Genomic DNA, 20528 nt, shown 5'->3' on the forward strand with positions numbered 1-20528 from the left:
GGAGCCATTTAAATTGCAGTATTTGTGACAATAACCCCTTTTTCATGTGAAAAAATTACCTTTTCTTTCTTTGTAGCTTGTACATGAGGCATGCGGCAGGGTTTTGAACAGGGGAGCTGGTACTTCTTTTAAAAAGACTCCTTTTTTGGGACATTCGGAGCATCCCTGTCCACTGTCCACGCCTCACGAATTCGTGACTGGAAACACTTCCCTGTGTTGCATATGACAGTAACAGCGGTTTTAATAAAACTCAAATAAAATCATTCTGGATGACTAGGGGGCATGAAAAAGCCCTTTATCTCCCACTGAAAAGGGAGTAATAGGCCTGGGTCTGGTGTTTGTCCCTGGGTGCTTTCACTGGTGTGACTTAGTATTACCCGGGACCACAGAGCCACACAGTCATTAGCAAACTAAAGCCAGTCAGATGCTGCCACTTGCACCTACTTTAATAAGAAAACAAAGATCATGAGAATGTGGACAAATGACCGCAGGCCATTCGGCCCATCTATCTTGGTTGTTTATCAGCAGCTGATTGATCCAAGGATCTCAGCCAGCTGTTTCTTGAAGGAAGCCATGGCATTAGGTTCTGCTGGCTATCTTATTGCAGACCCAACAATCCTTTGAGTAAGGCACGGCCTCTGGTTCCCTGTTTTACATGTTCTGCCTCGGTGTTTCCCATCGTGTCCTCTGGTCCATATTTTCATTCTGATTCAGAAGAAGTGCACTGTGTTGGCATTGTCCTGATGAAATGTTTCTTCAGATATTCCAAAATTGTAACATCAGCTGGGCCATCCTGCTCACTGGTTCTGGAGAGGAAACACGTCACTAGTTGCTATTATGGTTGGAAGCCCATAAAGGATGCAGTACAATTGCAATGATGTACAGAACTTGTGTGTACAGAAATCTCAGAAAAGTGTGTAACAGCACCACCAGCTCGGCTGCAAACTGGATGCAAACGGAAGCACATTCCAAGGGATTTCCAGGATTCAGAGGAAGAGAGGAAGTAAAAAGGTCCTTGGCGAGACTGGTGCCCTGTTGACTCCTGTTCTTCCTGTTTCCAGATCATGTTCCAGGCGTATGGGGACAAGCAGGGGCCTCTGCACGGCATGCTCATCAACACCCCCTACGTCACCAAGGATCTTCTGCAGTCCAAGCGCTTCCAGGCCCAATCGCTGGGCACCACCTATGTGTATGACTTCCCCGAGATGTTCAGGCAGGTATGGACTCCCAGCCGAAGACTGTCCACTGTGTCCACACTCCAGATGTGGTTCTCTTCTCTGCTCACAGCGTCCCCATTACAGACGCAGAGGTTTCTCGCTGTTCACAAACCACGAAGGAGAGATCAGCAGGAAGGGGACCCACACACCCTTCTGCTCCGCTGTTCTCAGCTCCAGACGCACCTGAACGGGTCTGTGAGTGGGAGAGGTGGTGGGCCATGTTCATCTTTTCCTGTCTTACCACAATCCAGCTTAGCCCCGTTTCCTAGAGAGGGAAGTAAAATGTTGTCGTTTTCACTGCCCCTTTTGAAGTGCTCTTCTTTCTCCTCCCAACCCCAACAGTCATTGCTGAAGCTCTGGGAGTCTACCGAGGCTTATGCCCACCTGCCCAAGTGCCCTCTGCCCTCTGAACTCCTGACCTACACAGAGCTGGTGCTGGATGCCCAGGGTCAGCTGGTACAGATGAACCGCCTTCCAGGGGGAAATGAGGTGAGGGGGCAGAGTCTAACCAAGAAAGGTGGGAAAGTGGGTGTCAGCTGTATCCCAGGGTGCCACATTGTGTTCATGTGACATGACTGGGACTGTGAAGAGGCAAACTGAGCATATGGATATGGATGGGCATACACAAATCTGTGGCTGAGGTACCAGCCATGCCCTGCCAGTACTGTTCCCTGTCTTTTTTTCCAGGGGCTGAGTGCCCCTGCTAGGCTGATAATCCCTGCTTTGCTGGCTTGGTTCAAAGCAGGGAGTAAAGACAGCTTTCAGACAAAATTATATACAGGACAGAGTAGGGCTGGGATTTTTTTTCAGTAAGTAAATCATAAGGTACTTATGTATCCTTTTAACCTATGAGAGTCAGCTGCAGCAGGGAAGGGATAGGTGGAAAAACCATCATCACATCATTCAACTTAATTTTTTAAGATCTTCCAGACTTAGATTTGGCACAAGAGTGGGTCTCCTTGCAAAGGTTTACTGCAGTGTAACATGGCAGTTGTTGAGGAAGGCTTAGTAAAGGGCAGTAAGATTATAGTTTAGACAAGGTAAAGGATAGAGAGATATACAACATTGTGGTAAAACCTGGACAGCCACCCAAACGATACAAAATATTCTTCAGCGTCTTGCAGAAGGGTATACTGATGAAAGGGAATCTTGATGACCGTGAGCTCCTTCCAGATAGTATAGAGTTGATGTGAACAATCTGTTTGAGACCAGCAGTATAGGTGCTGTTCTGCTGGTTCAGGTTTTACTGGCTCTAAGGAAGTGCTATTGCCTGACCAAGTCTTCCTCCCACAGCCTCTCGGCATGTAGACATGGGGCTGGGAGAATAATATTACCCTGCAGTACCCCTTTGACTCCTATAGGTGTCTCTCTTTTTCTTCTGAAGTGGCTCAGCGCAGAACTGTGCCTGCATTCCGGATTTAGAAATTGTAATATTTTGCTGGAGGGAACATGTAACAGTACCTAGAAAACAAAGCGCTGAGTCCTTACAGTCATTCAATGTGCAGGTCTCTCACACAAGTGTGTTTTGATCTTTGATCTATGTATTAATGAATGAAAACCCATTCCTTGCGTGCAAGTTCTTATGAGCTATTGTTTTAATCTGTGTGTTAATTTATACAATCTTTCGGCAGCTGAAAATCATTCTAATTGGTTCCACTCTTAACGTTTTACGGGTTGCGATGAAAATGTTGAAGGAGCTCCAGTTGTGGCTTTTCTGTATCCCACGGTCGGCCAGCTTGTCGTGCCTCTCAGTGGGCGATGCCAGTTCAGCTGGTAAGCAGCGCTGCCTGGAGGGTCAACTAGCCCAGTTACCCTGTCTGATTATTTATTGTAATGTATTCAGGACCGAGGGGGCTGACCCAGAGTGAAGTAATGCAAAATTGAGCATGGACATTTTTAATGGCCATCGTTAACATTAGCCCCAGACCTCAGGGTGAAGAGCTGGGGGTTAATCCATGCAGTTTAATGGCTAAAATATTTGGAGTAAATTATTTAAACACAGGCTGATGTGCGCTACTGCAGCACGAGAGAGGGTATTTGCCGCCACTCACTGTGGAACCAGCCTGGCGGTCCTCTGAAGTCTGGGGTGTGAGACTGAAATCTAGATTTGGAATATTCTTCTTGTTCCTCTCCTGTTTGCATTCTAAGTTGTCTTGATGTCTTTGCACAAACAAAGGGCCTGAAATTGCCTGTGGGTTTGGGAAGGATGACACAGACACTCTGGCTGCACTTAAATGTCTGCCATTAATTTTGAATGCATTTAGAATGGGAATGCTATGGAAATCCCAACTGGAATGAAATCAGAATGCAATCCTGTCGGAATATGACAGGAGTGTATCTAGTACTTAGGTGCTCCCGCTTAGGCACTGTGCTTCTGTTGTAGCATGACATTGAAACACGCTCAGATATAAGAAACCGAAAAATACCTGACTGTCTCTCAGTCTGTGGACACACTAGACTCTTAGAGGGGACAGTACTCTGTAAGCACCTCTGCTCCTCTGTTCAGTGCATTTCAATGCTCTTGTAGGGATAGACACAGCCGAATTGCACTGGATGGAGTCTTGTCTGTGGATTCCCTGCATGTGGTTTGGGTTTGTAGATAATCTGCATCATGAAAAAGCTTCACATGTGGTTCGGCAAAAGTTTTCTGAGCCCCAGGAAGGGCAGAATCCCAGAGGATTTTCAATGTCATTGCTGCAGAAACTCTAAACGGCAGCGTAGGAGAGTATTACCGAGAGCGCTGTTCAGTGCTGGAGCTCACCCAGTGTCTGTGTCTTTCCGTGTCCGTCCACCCCAGATCGGCATGGTCGCCTGGAGGATGACCCTCAGGACCCCGGAGTACCCCACGGGGCGGGACATCATCGTGATCAGCAACGACATCACCCACAAGATCGGGTCGTTCGGGCCGCAGGAAGACGTGCTGTTCCAGCAGGCCTCGGAGCTGTCCCGGGCCGAGGGCATCCCACGCATCTACATCGCCGCCAACAGCGGGGCCCGCATCGGGCTGGCCGAGGAGATCCGCCACATGTTCCACGTGGCATGGCAGGACCTCAGCGACCCCTACAAGGTGAGAGACAAATGAGTGATCACAGGAGAGCTTTCTCTGTCATCCCGCCTTCTACTTTTTCCCTGCTTTTTCCCTTGGCTGAGAAAGACCTTGAGATGCAGATCCTGAGCATGAGCAGCTCTGCTTCTCGTGGACAAGCTGACCATGAAATGAAGGTGAATTACCGACAGAAGGCTAAGATCAGCAGTCTGACTCTCAGGCCCTGAAGTTTTTGCGGCTTTCTGCACTTTACACAGACGGGGCTGCAGATTAGCTCGCCAGCCGTTCAAGCAACCACCCTCTGGTACGCCCCCAGACGACTCGTTCGGCTGATCACATCCGGGTGCAGAAAGCATTGAGTCAAATGTGAAACAGGTCATGTTGGAGAGTACCCAAGCATGGTATAGTTGAACTATGGCTCTGGCAGCCTGCTGACGTGACGGTGTTGTCTGTGTTTTCTCTGTGCCTCCAGGGGTTCAAGTACCTGTACCTCACCCCGCAGGACTATAAGAAGGTGTCAGCGCTGAACTCTGTGCACTGTGAGCATGTGGAAGACGAGGGGGAGTCCAGGTGAGATGCGCTGGGTCACTGAATAATTCGGGACCAACATTGGCTGGCGGGATCATGGTCTTTGTTCTTATTTTTAGTCATTTATCGCTTTTCTTTGCATTTTGCGACATCATCCTTGCAGCTTTTATGTTGTGACATTTTGCCAGGTTAAAATTCCACATACTTTTATAGCATTTCTGACAATGAACTCTACCTCTTTAATGTATTTACTTACTTTAATGCACTATATTGCACACATTCTTAAATACAGTATATATGTCGTAAAAGAGAATTACATCCATGGAAGGTGTTACTAAATGTTTCCAGTCCATCCCATTGGTTTTAGTTCTACATCAAAGATCTCACACAGCCTTAGCTGGCTCTACGCTTTTGTGCCTTGCGTCCTGTTGACCTCTGTTTGACCTGACGACCTCGGCAGACTGCTGTGTCCCAATCCCTACAGGTACAAGATCACAGACATCATTGGGAAGGAGGAGGGCTTGGGCGTGGAGAACCTGCGTGGCTCAGGCATGATCGCAGGAGAGTCCTCGCTGGCGTACGAGGAGGTCATCACCATGAATCTGGTGAGAAACGCAGGCTGGCTGGGGCCTACAGCTGCTCTTGCCCACATTCACACCCTCACACTCGGCACACAGCACTGCAGATACCCCTGCACCCCACTCTTGCTCAGTCTCCCTTTTGCAGCATCACCTTCCTGCATTCAGAGGGGACACAGACACAGTGTACTGGCTGACGTGCTTCAGGAGAGCAGAAGCTGGAGAGCTTGTTGCTTTCCAGATCTCAGCTCTGCCAGACCACTGCCAGCTGGGTCCTGATGGCCTGTGCATGTACATGTGCTTGCAGGTGACGTGCCGCGCGATTGGGATTGGAGCATACCTGGTGAGGCTGGGCCAGAGGACCATCCAGGTTGAAAACTCCCACATCATCCTGACTGGAGCTGGGGCTCTCAACAAGGTCAGTGGGCAGTGGGGGGGAGGTGGGGTTGGGAGTGACATGGATGGGCAGAACTGCACAGGGAATGAGATTCTACTTTCCTAGACACTGCTTTCCTAGCCAGTGAAGGATTTCCCTACCAGCATCTCCACGACTGCCTCTTCTTACAAAACCCTCTGCCAAGTTCCGCTTTGACTTGGAGGCAATATAGAAGGGATGGAACACAAAAAACAAAGCAGGAGCCTACAAAACAGGGGCTGTAGGATTGGAGCGTACCAGTTTTAAAATGACAGAGCTCTGCATTTTGTCTCGAGCAAATGCACCCTTGTGCAGGGGGCTGGCTTGTTATGACAGCAGCAGCGTCATTGTCTCGTTGTGTGGTGTCTCTTTGGGCGTTCCTTCGCCATGACTTGTCTCATCTGCTGTATCAGGAGACACAATAAATCGCTGCTCAGATTAGAAGAGTGAATCTCATGGTCCCCCTTCAAGAACCTGCAGATTCTTCCTTCCTCTTTTTTTGCCTCACGCACACAGTACAAAATTCTACTTCCATGCAACCATACACACACACACACACACACACACACACACACACACACACACACACACACACACAGGCTCTCTCCCTCTCTCTGTCTCTCTCCAAAACGGCTTGCCATGGAAATTGAAATAATGATAATGTGTCCCTCTGACTGCATCAAAGTATTGCCACTTCAAAAAAAAGCCGGGAGGCATGAAATGCAAATGACAATGTTGGAGCAGATGGATTGAGTGCCTTGCCTTACACCCGATGAATCTTAAAAGAGATGGGGGGGGGGGGTGTGGGGGGGTGCGAGAATGGGTAAAGGAAGATATTTGTGGGTTGTTCTGCTGTTGGAGCTCACAAGTAATAATGGACAGATTTGTCATTACTGATGTCTGGCAATAAATTGTTTTCTATTGTCAGGCCCCGGCAGGGTATTTCGCTTGCTCACTTTTTAGGCATATAAGGGTCAGCTGTTGCCATATGGAGGGAACTGCAATTAGTCTTTAATCATGCTTTATTTTGACTGCAGTTGTTTTACAGTTGATTTACAGTACAGTTAATCCTGTCACACGTACCGACCAGCAGGTTAACTGTCTGCACAGGTGGCAATGCCACTGAGTTCGCTGCTACTCCTCCGACACACACTGGGGAATGAAGAGAAGAGAAGGAATTATCTGCAGAGCTTTACGCACGAACAAGCATCCTGTATACGGATATAGCGTGGTCGTGTGTAGGACTGGTTAGATGTGTATATTGAGTTCTGCAGATATTTTAATGTGTGTGACATTTCTTTGATCGTGATAGCCAGCTTTGCACATCTGGAGGAAGAATGAGAGAGTGTTTTGGAAACTAACAGGGGGTCAGGTGCATTTAATTAATAGTCTTTTATATAAAAATGTCCTTCCATGATGCGTCATCTCAAGGAGCTTTACAAAAGACCCAGGCTTATGCAACATTGGCAAATGACAAATAATTCAAAGTTAGACTGTAAGAAAAAGAGCTAAGATGGGATTTAAAGGTGCTGTTGAACCTGAATGATGTGATATGGGCTGGGAGATCTTTCCAGCATTTGAGCAACAGAATCCTGGTATCCCAGAAACTCCCAGGGTTAGTAACCTAGTTTTTTAAACTGATAGAAGGCCACAGTCTGAAAACTACAAAAGTTGTGTATGTGTATAGATAGCTAACAGACCACTGTTGTAGTCAGTAGCCAAACCATTCAAGCCCTTAAAGAAGAGCAGCTGCATGTTGTATTTTACTCTGAAAATCACAGAGAACCGGGTCAAATCCAAATGAATGGCTGTTGATGGCTTGACAGGTATTATTTATTTAATTCATATGTGTTATGGTTTGTTGCTTCTGTAATTGTTGAAGCAAGAGGGCTTTCTCCTGATGAGGGTCAGTAATGCAGTCTCAGTTTAAGAAGGATTAATAAAACAAATATAGATTGCTATTGTAGAAAGGTGTTTATACTTGTTACTGATATGCACAGAGATTAGACCATTAACAGTCTTATATAGATATATAGTGTGTTTATTTGCATGTATTACTTAGGTATGTCTCTAAAACTATATAATTTCACAATTTATAATGGCCGCAAACCATATTTTTATACCCGGAAGACGTCAGCGCTACAGAAGACGTCAAGAATAAAATTAAATAAGCCTGAAAATTGCTCCTAATGTACAACAAATGCAGTGGACAAAAGAAAATCTGTATTTGCATTTCTGCCCTCCGAGACCACTGCGGCTGAAAGTTGTGTATCCCAGGTGCTCAGCGGCATCAATCAGTATTTTGTACACTTGCCATACGAATCCTGCTTAGAGAACTCCCCCCCCCCCACGATTCCAGCATAAAGGCAAGTAGCCAGAGGGAGCTAGTGCAGAGGCCTGATGTCATGAGTTTTCTTCCTCCGGATGTCTGAGGGATGCACCAGAATCCGCCTGCCCCCTGCTTTGGGGACCTGACAAACTTGCATGTGAGATTCTTACCGGTGCTGTAGGATGAGTTTGGTGGGTGTGTGTGAAAGGTGGATGAAGATGAAAAGATCGTGGAATTAGGGCTGTGTGAGCTCTTGTGGTGTGTGTGCGTGCGTGGATGTCTGTCTAAGCCAAACCATTTTATTAGCGGGTAGAAGTTAAACAGCAGTCTTCCCTGAACCTGGGTGCCTGTAGGAGGGTATAATATATTAAACGGGAGGCAGAAAGAAACAAATTATACCAGTGTCTTTGTGTTGTTCTTGTCTCTCTCTCTCACACTCCTGGTGTTATATATTTTCACACTTCAGCGATCGCCCCCCACACACTCTCCCTCCCTCTCTCATTGACTGGTACACATGCTCTCTCTCTCTCACTCTCGCTCTCTCTCCCCATCTCAGGTCATGTTGCAGCAGCTCCAGTAGAAATAATAGGATGGAAAGCGTGAGGTTGTTATTTGCATAGAAATAGCATGACGCCCCAGGCAGCTTGGGAGAAGGACACAGAGATCATTTGTCTAAAATTTTAATGAAAAGTTTTGCTGAGACAGAGATTTTTTTTTCTTGAAGCCCCCACCATGCCCAACCCCCCCCCCCCTCCAACAACCCCCTCCCTTCCTCTTTCTTTCCCCGTCAGTGAATTAACGTGGTTCGATTTAAAATTAGATGACACATCGCAAATCGCTGCATGCCAGATCGCAATAACATGTAAATTTCAATTTGCTGGCTTTAATAGAAGCCGGTATGGTGGTGCTGCTGAATTGCAAGGTAGCAGCAGCACTGACAGGGGTAACTTGGTAGTCTTCTCCCTTGTGTTGGTGGTATATTAAATGCAAACCTGTGACTTTGATCCCCAGATGGGTTTTTACTCCTTAGTGAACCACTGTGCCTTAAAGAGAGAGGCTATGTACCACACCTTTGGTGTGTCTGCGGGTGTCCCCTCTGTCACGAGAAACATGGGTCACTGGTGATGCGATTGCACAGGCAAAAAAGAAAGCATGCTTAAGAGTCTCTCCAAACTTTTCCTGCATTTGAAGCAGGAGGATTATGGGATAGGGCAGGCCCATGCAGGTAGACGTGAGTGGGCGCAGAGAGTGCTCAGGCTTCCTTGTAGCGTGGTCTTCTCACAGGCAAGGAACAAAATCTACAAAGCTGGTTAAGTTAGTCACAATCCCCTCCTAGTCCCAGAGACCCCAAGGGGTTTCTGCTTATTGTTTGCCCTGAGCTCTTAATGAATTAATTAATTATGTACTCAGTTAGTCTAAATGACCACTGATTCCAGGTCTTTAGCCTTCGAGAAGTTTGTAACTGCCTTTGTAAAATGTGCTGCACTGAGGCCCAGCAGGTCATGGAGGGGAGTGTCGGTGCATAAAAGAATTGCCTTCTTCTAGGAGTATAAAGTCTTGGACAGCCGGGCTTGGAGGTGGCATGTCTGTGCATAGAAACTCACACTGCCACTTTAAAACTGTAGTCATGCCCCTCCCACCTCCCGACTCTCCTGCCCTTGGGTTAGTGTGACTTTCCGTGGAGTGTGAGTGCTGGCACCATGGGTGTGTGCAGTGCCACTCTGCTGATGCAGTTGGACAGTGTCTGCGGCGCACTGCCAGGCGTGTGCCAGCTATGCCCCTGACCAGCTGGCATCAGCAATGAGAGCTGATGCCAGGCAACGCTTGCCTGCTCAGGATGCTCGGGGAGCTAGGCCTTGTACCGATAAATAATACAGAGAGAGAAGAAGCGCGAGGACTCACCATCAGATCCTGCCAATAGCCCCCTTCTTTCTGTTTCACACGGAAAAGTACTGGCGAGGTGTGTGTGTGTGTGTTTGCTACTCCCATTGCTGGGCTGGGATGTTGGGAAAACAATTAAGTCACTGCTTAGCGATTACATCCATTTCAGTTTTTAGAAATCAGTCTTGTACAAGTTGACCTGATGAACCCGCCACCTTCCAAAAATAAAAGCCATGTGCTTGATTTCATTGTCACTCATCTACCCTTGCACATTAGCTCATAATCAGGCAGCAGATATGAAATGGGTCAGACAACCACGGAGCAAGAGTCCGACTGGATTCGTAATTCCAGTTGTGTTTGGGGTTTTGGCCACCGTGTTGCTAACGTGCATTGTCCCACACTGCAGCTGGGCTGTCGTAGGCTTGGCAGTGCCAATAATTCAGTGATGTGAAAAAGAGCCGTGCCCTCCTTATCTCTCTCTCATCTGTACCGCGACCCAGAGACGCAGCTGTGGTTTCTTGCTGCTTTTTGAGGAGGAACCGGGAGACCGGGACACCCTCTCATCTTAGGAGCCGCCGCGGAACAAGCTACCACAGAGAGGGCAGCTCTGTCGTTCCGAGCTGCATTAAATTAATTAACAGCAGAGAATTTATCTTGAAATAGTGACTGGAGAGTGATTACAATAGCAAATATTGCAAACGGGGAGCCAGAGAGAGAATCCCCCCCCCCCCCAACTCGTTTGGAATATTAATGAAATTCCAGTAGGGTGGCTCTGAGTAAGAAGCTCCCAGTCCCAGCTGCCCCTGCTCTGAGAGTCAAGGTGACCGCGCAGCCTGCCTGCAGACCCAGGTTGGCCTGACAGCTTTAGGAGTGCGCCCGAGATTTGTAGCCTGGGAGAAAATCAATAAAGGTAATAAAAAAGTACACGGTGGCTAAAGAGGTTAAAATGAAGGGTGAAGCCGCAGCCTTGCCCTGCTTTTACAGAGGTGTGTCACCCCGTCCGCGGGCTGCGCTCCTCTCTCCAGCGCGCCGAGCGGTACGGCATGCTGGGAAGTGCTTGTGGAGGGGGGGGGGTTATCAAGCCCCGGGGGTCAGAGGAGCGGCGGAGAAGCGAAAATGAGTTCAGCGGCCTCGGCGCCATCCTTCATGGAGCTGCGCGTGGGCTGAGGCCTCGCTGTACCTTTGTCTTAGCGGAGCGGCTTTAGAACGGGCTCTTCAAACCCTGTGCGTGTGTGCGTTACCAGAGCGCAGTCTGAGCGCTAGGCAGGCGCGCGGCGCTCCCCGTTCTGCTGCGAAAACTCGTCACGGCCCTTGTTGTGTTGCAGTGTGCTGGCGGGGGTGGCAGTGCCAGCAAGCAGATGGCCGTGACTGTGGCAGCAGGGGCTTGGGCAGCCTGTGCCCCTGGCATAGGGTGAGAGTGGGCTTCTGCTTTGTGCCAGGCACTGTGCCATGTGCTTGCCCTGCCAGTGGGGGGCGCTGGGTTGCATATAATGCAGAGAGGCACTGAGGCTAGGGCTGCATGCCAACTGCAAAGAGACCTGTGTGTGTGTTTTTGGATCACTTTTGAAAGGCATAATTAAAGCAAGTTATAGTGAGGAATTATCCACACAACCTATTACCCACTTCCCTTGATAAGGGAAGTGGGTCCTGGGCTGTCTTTTGAGCAGCTGTACTCTGTACAGATCCTGCATCTGTCGCCCACTTATTCCTCTTTAAGGAATACGTTGGCATTAAAACATCTGGGTTTATAAACAAGAGAAATTAACCTTACCTTTGCTGACCCCTGTGGCAGTAATGCTTTATGTTTAAGTTGGGGAAAGTATTTTTTTTCCATATTCTGGATTAAAAAAATCTCTTTTATTTATTTTTTAAAACGACATGGGCACGGTACATGCAAGTGTCCTTATAGAAAAAAGGGATATAGCTACAAGGGGTGTATGCTGTGTGAAAGTGAAAGCCATTTTAATATGAATGAAAATCTCAGGGAATCACAACCATGAAAGGTGAATGTGTTTTATAGACTCGCTTCTCCATGCTTGCCCTCAATGCATTGCTACAGGAGAGTGATGGCTCTCTGTCACTGGGCCTGTCGATAGCTGGCAGAACACCATGTCAAAGAGCAGAGGCCCAGGGTATTAATACACACTGGAGGTTACAAAACACCCTCCTGGGGCAGTTGTCCCCCCCACCCCCACCCTGCTGGGTGACAGAGTGCTCTTTAATACCCAATCGACACTATTGATGTTTCGCAGCCTGGTCACTCATGGACAAACTGCCACGGGAGTTTTCTCATGATTTTATTGAGCTGGAAGGAGATAGCCCCCAGAGACAGAGACGAAATGGGAATTTTCTGCACAGAGACTCAGAGGGACTGACCCTTGGATTAGTTTATAGAGGTAGAAAGCAGTGTCCAGGGTCAGGCAGTGCACCATGAGAGCCCCAGTGGTGTGAAGATTATGGCTTCGTATTAACCAGGAAACTGAAAGCATAACGGGAAAAAAATATTTCGTGGTGTTTTCTTTCAGAGTTTATGAACCCACAGCTGTGAATACCCATTCCCCATGGGAGCTTAATGTTTTCTAGTAGGGATGATTAATTCACCTAGGAAAAAACACAAGAACGAACACTTAGTCCATGCTTATTTCAAATTCATTGGTCAAGTGATAATTAATAGTGCCTTCTGCACTGTATTTCAAATGAAACGCACCTGTAGTACAGTGTATGGGATGTCAGTGAATAAACCAAGAGTCTGAGATTCCAAGTGTTCTCTTAGAGTTGTTGGCAGAGGGGGGTACAGGGAGGTATTAATGAATTTCTGGGTCAAGATGTGGAAATGGGACATTTACAGTAGGAAGTAAGAGGTGGACCTGGAAGTCACTAAGTCGTGTCTGCTTCTGGTGCTGTTCTGGTTCCTCAGGTCCTGGGCCGGGAGGTGTACACCTCCAACAACCAGCTGGGCGGAGTGCAGATCATGCACAACAACGGAGTGACGCACTGTACCGTCTGCGACGACTTTGAGGGCGTCTACACCTTGCTGCAGTGGCTGTCCTACATGCCCAAGGTAACTGGGCGGCCAAGAGTGGCTCAGTGAGAGAGCACAGGGAAATCACATGGGGGAAAAAAAAACATCAGTCAAGTATGGTAAATTTCATGCTTTGCTGCAAATCAGCCCGGTGAAATCCGGCATACTGAATAACAAGGTAAGTGGAAGCATGGCACAGTAAATTTTATAAAATAAGCATGCTAGCCTGACAAATTGCTGTGCAAGTTAACTCATCTTATTACAATTTGCTTTGATCATCCCACTGCATGGGCTCAGGTCTGATACAAGCACCTGGCCCGGCTTCCTCTCTCTAACAGCGTGATGGAAAACGCTCAGCACAGAACACAACTTTTGATTTATTAGCAGCGGTGTGACAGTATTACTCCCTGCTGCCAGCAACATATGGAGGCTGTGTGTTCAGACAGATGTAGAGGCAGACGGGCCTCCGAAAGGCACAGAAGTTGAGCATGGCGTGCTGGCGCCGCAGCACGAGCTGTGACATAGCGAGTGAGTGTTGCTCCTCTGTTCTGTTTCCTCGTCCGGAGCTGTGTTCCCAGCAAGCCTCTCCCACCAGGCCAGCTGCATTATGAAAGGCACAGCCAATGTCGAGGACGATAAAGATTGATATGGAAGCTTAACATTGCACTTATGTCTTTATTAACGTACACAAGCAGAGCCCAAATCAGTCAAATTGTGGTAGAAGTCAGGTAAAAGCACAAAATAATATTGTGAGGTGTACAGGGCAAAGCAGATGTGCATTGTACTGTATGTTTGGTACAAACATACTGAATAGATTTGCAATGGTGAGCTTCCACTGGGGCGAAATGCCTGAACAAACGAGGGTGTCCTGTGCATCTTTGTGTCATTTCCTTTTATTCTCGGGAAAAGGTGAACTTAGTGCTTTTTTCTGAATATATTCCCGGTGTCTCCCTATATCCCAGTGCAACTCCAGCCCCGTACCCATTCTGGATGCCAAGGATCCCATTGACCGGCCCGTGGAGTTTGTGCCCACCAAAGCCCCCTACGACCCTCGATGGATGTTGGCTGGCCGCCCTAGCCAGAGTAAGGCAACAGCCTGGACATTTCCGCACTCCGCACGTGTGTATGGCCGCGGTTTAAAACAGCTCCGAATGAGCCTGATGATCCCGCTCAAAATATCGAATTGAAGATCTGCGGCTTTATTTTAATAAGGAGCACCAATATAACTTTAATGGGGGGGGGGGGAGGAAGGAGCTCATTTTCCAACATGTCCCTTATCTTCTTCCTTCTGCTTTAAATTCCACAATTCACTCTAATAACCTTAGAGTTTGCAATTTAAAAAAAAATTCGGACTTTCCAGGTTCCCGTTCCATGCGAATGACAAAAAAAGATTCCTCTGGCTCGGCTCTCAGTTGCCCAACAAGAAAACACACAGACACGTACTCTCTCCGTCCATGATTTATACTGTTTCTTCTGGCTCAGGGGTACCTGGCTGCATTAACGCCTCGCTCCTCTCTCCTGGCTGAAATTAAAGAGAAGTTTTTCGTGTTTTAAGGATAATTTTTATCACCATTTTTTTTCCCCCGGTCATTTTTATCCTTCCTCCCGTCACGCAATTGCTGCAACAGCAACTTCTAAATGGAGTGACTTCATATTTTAATTTAGTGTATGCAGTTAAAAGGGGGAAAAATACTGATGATTTGCGGCGATAAGTTCAAGCGGATATCGAAGAGGTTAAAAGTTAAAGTAATTCATTACGGGAGATAGTACTGTGATATTCTTCATTCTGACGCCCAGCACGGGCCTGGAATCTAAACGATCAGCCAAGATGCCTGATTAAGAGATAATACTGGAATTGATGGTCATATTTTACTGTGGGTCATGCCAGTGCAGATTGTAGAACGCAGTAATTACAAGTTTGGTCTAGAGAGAGAGAAAAAAAAATCTTTGTCTTCCTTGAGACAACCAGGCTAGTTTAATTGAATCCTAACCCCTGAAACTGTTCTTGCTCTGTTCACACTTTTAAGAGTTGAAATGCTGAGCTGGGCTATTGTGTCTTCATTCTCAGGGTATTCTTTTAAAAACAGAGTAGCCAAAACTTTTTTTTTTCCCCCCAAACACAAGACAAAAAGCTTTAAAATGATAGAAAATAGGTTTCTGTTTTCAAATTTGGAAAACTGAGGTAGATGTGTGTATCTGTGCTTGTATTGAGGTTTAACAGGCAGCTGTAACAGTTATGCAAGCATCTAAATGAATGGAAGTGATTAACTGAAGTTCGAGGGATAGCAACGACAAGTCAATCTCACACAATTGTACATAATTGCCTATATACCTAATTGTTACAAGCTCTATACTGTATATGGAACACATATACCTCCCTTCGCGTTCGTCTCCAGCATCCTATCTCCACCTAGCAGCTGCCCTTAGGTCACTCTGTCTGTGGCCAGGAGACTGCCCATTAACCAAGCTGGTTAAGCCAAACTTACATCCACAAAGCATTCAGGTCTTAGATGTTGGTGTCCATCGTGAAATGATATTAAAAATACAAGGACACAGTTTTAGCTTCATGCAGAACTCCTCTGAGGCAGTGTTCCGCGAATCTGAACTTGTGTGAGAGTGTTACCCAGCTTATGTGAAGCTCTGGAGGTTCAGATGCTCTAAAACGTTCATTGTGGACTGTTCAGGTGACTGTGAGAGCTCCGTGCTCAACAGACCTTTCTCTCTCCAGGTCCCAAAGGCCAGTGGCTCAGCGGCTTCTTTGACCACGGTTCGTTCCTAGAGATCATGCAGCCCTGGGCACAGAGTGTGGTGGTGGGCAGAGCCAGGTAGGGAACAGTGGGATCACCCTCCTGTCTGAGAGCTTTGACCGTCTGTATCTTACAGGGCTGGGGATGTAATGAGTAATGCAGTCCATCCATCCCTTTTCTAACCACTTTATCCAATACAGGGTTGGGGGTCGCTGGACCCTATCCCGGCAAGCAGTGGGCGCAAGGCAGGGTCCACTCTGGATGGGACACCAGTCCATCGCAGGGCACACACACGCAGACACAGTCACACTCACAGGGGCCAGTTTTCCCAGAAGAAAATTAAAGGGGAACTACATTGCTATTTGTATATATATTGGGGTTAGAAAGAATTGGCATTAATGAGTAGTTTTCAAAACCACAATGAATGTAAAATGTACACAGTAAAGTGTAAAACCTCTAGTTCACATAACAAAACTGACTAAATTTCCAGGTATGCGTTGCACCATATTCTTCCATGCAGAATGAGGGAATATGGCCAGCAGCCATATCACCCTGCAACTCACAACTGGCAATCCACTGAAGCTAAGCAGGTGTGAGCCTGGTCAGTACCTGGATGGGAGACCTCCTGGGAAAAACTAAGGTTGCTGCTGGAAGAGGTGTTAGTGGGGCCAGCGGGGGGCGCTCACCCTGCGGTCCATGTGGGTCCTAATGCCCCAGTATAGTGACGGGGACACTATACTGTAAACAGGCGCCGTCCTTCGGATGAGACGTAAAACCGAGGTCCTGACTCTATGTGGTCATTAAAAATCCCAGGGCGCTTCTCGAAAAGAGTAGGGGTGTAACCCCGGTGTCCTGGCCAAAATTTCCAATTGGCCCTTACTAATCATGGCCTCCTAATAATCCCCCTCTATGAATTGGCTACATTACTCTGCTCTCCTCCCCACTGATAGCTGATGTGTGGTGAGTGTTCTGGCGCACTATGGCTGCCGTCGCATCATCCAGGTGGATGCTGCACATTGGTGGTGGTGGAGGGGAGTCCCCATTACCTGTAAAGCGCTTTGAGTGGAGTGTCCAGAAAAGCGCTATATAAGTGTAAGCAATTATTATTATTATTATTATAATAAAACTCATTTTACATTGTAAACAAGCAGATGAATACATCTCTTATATTCCAATAGAAATATTGCTCTCAAATTCGCAACGGCTTTGCCAACAAATGCTACTTACTTGTGAACTCTGCATACAGATCACTTTGGAACATTTCTGTGGTGAAATATCTGCTGCACTACCTCTATTTATTCACTCGTACATCACAGTCCACTAGTCATTACGGTGACTGGTGAGCACGAAGGGCCGCTTCATGGCGCAGTTCGCGCAGACTCTAGCCCATGGCGAGTCCAGGGGTTTCCAACAACATGGCGACTATACAGTATTTTCACAAAGCTCAGGATTTTTTTGATTACCATGATTACCTGAGAAATTGGGACTGCAGTTCCCCAGTATGTTTTTGGACAGAAAAACGGTGCACCCGGAGGGAACCCACACAGGCATCGGGAGAACATAAAAACTCCATGCAGAAGGCACCCCAGGGCCCCAGCGCTGCGAGGCAGCAAGGCTAGCCACCTGTTGCTGTGCACGTGCAAGCCAATCTGATTTTCAGACTCTCCTTGTGAGTGCAGTTTTCCTCCACCAGGTGGCACTGTTTCCTTTGCAAATGTTTGCACGTTAATGGTCACCATTTATTAACCCCTGTGTGCCTTCCACTTTCCCCTTGCTTGGAGCAACACACCAGTTACAACAGACTCCTGCGGTGGATTATTTCTTTTTTTCTGTCCTCTTTTGCCCGACTCAGGATGTTCTTTAGTAATTGCGAGATAAGGAGTGCACTCTTATAAAAAAAAAAAGTCAGGACAATTTGTTCCTGCACCTTGTCCTCTGTGCTCTGCCATTCTATAGAGGGCTGCAGATAAACCTATTTTATTTCATCTCCAGATGCTCATTATCTTTTATGAAAAACACAACAATTACCCTGCTACTTTGAATAGTCACAAGCTGACAGAGGTAATGAAAAGGTGTCAGCAAGATAAAGATGCAGGGAGTGAATGGGGCTCAATTTGCTGGGCACAGAGAGGCCAGTGTATGTCTTTGTATCTGTCTGACTGTGTGTCCTTCTGTCTGTCAGTGTCAGCATGCCTCCTTTGCTATTGTCCACTTGTATGAAGACATGCAGAGTGGGAGGAGAGAGAAGATAAATGGAAATGCAAGCATTTGCAATGGCTGATCAGAATTAAATTGCTACTCTACATTATACATACATTATCTAATAATATCTTCACGCCTGAAGACAGCTACACAGCCAAAACATTGTTTTTCTGTGTGGAATTAACCTCTGCCTGTTAGATTACGTAATGTTGATACAATGCATGCACATCATACTATTGATTTATTTTGTTAAGCGTATTGAGTTCAATATGTACAGGTAGACGTGTGTGTGTTCAGTGGACATGTGTGTGCCTGTGTGTTCAGGACGTGGGTGTATTTGTGTGTACAGATAGACAGTGATGGTGTGTGTCTGTGTGTACAGGTGTTAGTGATGGTGTGTGTCCTAATTGCAGGCTGGGTGGAATACCTACTGGAGTGGTTGCTGTGGAAACCAGGTCCGTCGAGCTGTCAGTGCCAGCAGACCCTGCCAACCTGGACTCAGAGGCCAAGGTAGCTTTGCTGTGCAAACCTGAACCTACATACACAACCTACCATACCTGGACTAGAGAGTGCATGCTCCTCCCTTGCATGGCATTGCACATCTCTCGTTCATCCCGTTTCTTCATTGTCCAATTGACCTTTAAGTTGTGAATGGACCCTGCTGCTGAAGACCATTTTACCGGTTAATGAGTGTCCACAGTTGGCGAGGCCAGGCTGCCTGGTCCCTGTCCTCTACACGCATACAAAACAGTGCTGAGGTGCAAAAGAGTGAACCCGCCACTGATGCCGTCTTTCTGGCCCTCAGATCATCCAGCAGGCTGGCCAGGTCTGGTTCCCCGACTCGGCCTTCAAGACAGCCCAGGCCATCAAGGACCTGAACCGTGAAGGGCTGCCCCTCATGGTGTTCGCCAACTGGAGGGGCTTCTCCGGGGGCATGAAAGGTCAGTGCCCCCCAACCCCCTCCCTCTCCTGCAGCATTGAACAGCCTGCATTGTCAGTGATCAATAGGGGTTTCTTCTTACTAGTATAGGCAATGTGCAGACATAACAGTCTAATCTAAAATTGGCTTCCGACACTGTGCTTAAAGTGCAGACTATATGTCACCTTGCCGTTTCATTAAAAAAAACAGCTGAGGGAAGGATATGAATAAATTAAAGTTGGCCAGAAACCCTTGCAACAGTCCAATCGAGCTGAAACGCCGTTACAGGGGTTTACTGTAACTGAACTATGCATTTTAATAGTGAGCACATTAAACCTGGCATGCTGGTAGTTAAAAACAAACTTTTGGTCAACTTTCTTTAAGATAAAGGGGCTTACAGCAAAAACTAAACCAACATTTTCAAAAAATATCTTAAAAATCTTAAAACAAACTTAAAACATTTTTTAATACATATCTGAAGACAGGTGAAGTTTTTTGTCTGTGGGTTTTAAATAAGGCTTTTGTTGTTCAGGGACAGGTTGCTGTTTATGACCTTCTTTACACAGCTAAAAAAAAATCCCAGGTTTAATCCTGGCTGAGAAGGAGTCTCAATTCTGACACATTACTGGCATGTCGTATTTCAAAATATTCCAGCGTTAGCGTATTTCCATTTTTTTCTAGATGCTCACGTGACAGAGAGAGTTTGAAGTGTGCGTCTGTTTGGAGACAGCGTGTCAGCTCGTAGTTTAATAGCTTTTTAAACGGAGACAGCTAGGTGTCAAACACACTGCTGTTTAATTAATTTTGTTTGTCCTGCTCTGCTTTTGATAGTCATGGGCGGCTGGGTATTCCTGTTGCCAGGAAAGAAACAAAAGAGAAGTTTGCACTACAAAACCAGCACTCCAGCATATCTTTGAAAAAGGAAGGTCTTGAGCCATCAAGTAAAATTATGCTTTAGTTTTAGGATGTACTAATAAGACCATATTTACCATATTGTATTTTGTTGTCTCCATATTATACCCTTAGAAAGAGTTCAAAGAATGACTACAAGACAGGTTAAGGGAGCTAAAGCTCTTCAGCCTGGAACAGAGAAAAGAGGAGATTTGATTTAAACATGTATACAGTGTGTATACGTAAAGCCTATCCAGGGGTCTACTTCTCACTCAGTAGTGAAATTGGAACAGGGAGTCATATTGGAAAACAGAAAGGGAATTCCTTTAAGACACAGAATATAATATATAACATAATATAACATTACTTTATTAACCCTTTACATTTTCTTGCATTAGGAATTAACTTTTCGCAGACCCCAGCTTGCTCTCCATGAGACACACAGATAGGGAGAGAGACTGGGGTCAGAGCGCCTGGAGCAGTTGGGGTTAAGGGCCTTGCTCAGGAGCCCAATGGAACAGGATTCCTCTGCTGGCTACGGGATTTGAACCGGCAACCTTTCAGCCACAGGCGCAGATCCTGAGCCACAGAGCCACCGCTCCGCCCCAAGGAGATAGGGCGGAGTGGTGCTTATATAGGAGATGCTTCTTCAAAGGGCTTTCCTGCCTAGGTTGAGAACAAATTCTGGACTCCTTCAAAACTGAGGGGCAGCATTTTAGATGTATATAGATGCTAAACTACCAAATAAGCCAA

General features: G+C 46.8%; 1 protein-coding gene across 13 annotated transcripts in view; it reads left to right on the top strand.

The window, feature by feature from the left end:
• The window catches only part of acaca (acetyl-CoA carboxylase alpha), an 84251-nt gene that overhangs the window by 46090 nt on the left and 17633 nt on the right, over positions 1-20528 (top strand). For 9 of the 13 annotated variants that reach the window (XM_088616265.1, XM_088616267.1, XM_088616264.1 and 6 more), the window contains 11 exons: positions 1062-1217; positions 1560-1706; positions 4015-4284; positions 4736-4833; positions 5252-5396; positions 5677-5787; positions 12912-13055; positions 13979-14099; positions 15745-15841; positions 18379-18475; positions 18771-18906. In XM_088616265.1, coding sequence (XP_088472391.1) covers positions 1062-1217; positions 1560-1706; positions 4015-4284; positions 4736-4833; positions 5252-5396; positions 5677-5787; positions 12912-13055; positions 13979-14099; positions 15745-15841; positions 18379-18475; positions 18771-18906 — 1522 coding nt within the window. The remainder of the gene's footprint in view (positions 1-1061; positions 1218-1559; positions 1707-4014; positions 4285-4735; positions 4834-5251; positions 5397-5676; positions 5788-12911; positions 13056-13978; positions 14100-15744; positions 15842-18378; positions 18476-18770; positions 18907-20528) is intronic. The other 4 variants (XM_088616270.1, XM_088616271.1, XM_088616275.1 and 1 more) reach the window with 1 other exon arrangement.

Source organism: Lepisosteus platostomus, chromosome 22, assembly GCF_059453375.1.
Source record: "Lepisosteus platostomus isolate fLepPlt1 chromosome 22, fLepPlt1.hap1, whole genome shotgun sequence".
In the NCBI taxonomy this organism is placed as follows: Eukaryota; Metazoa; Chordata; class Actinopteri; order Semionotiformes; family Lepisosteidae; genus Lepisosteus; species Lepisosteus platostomus.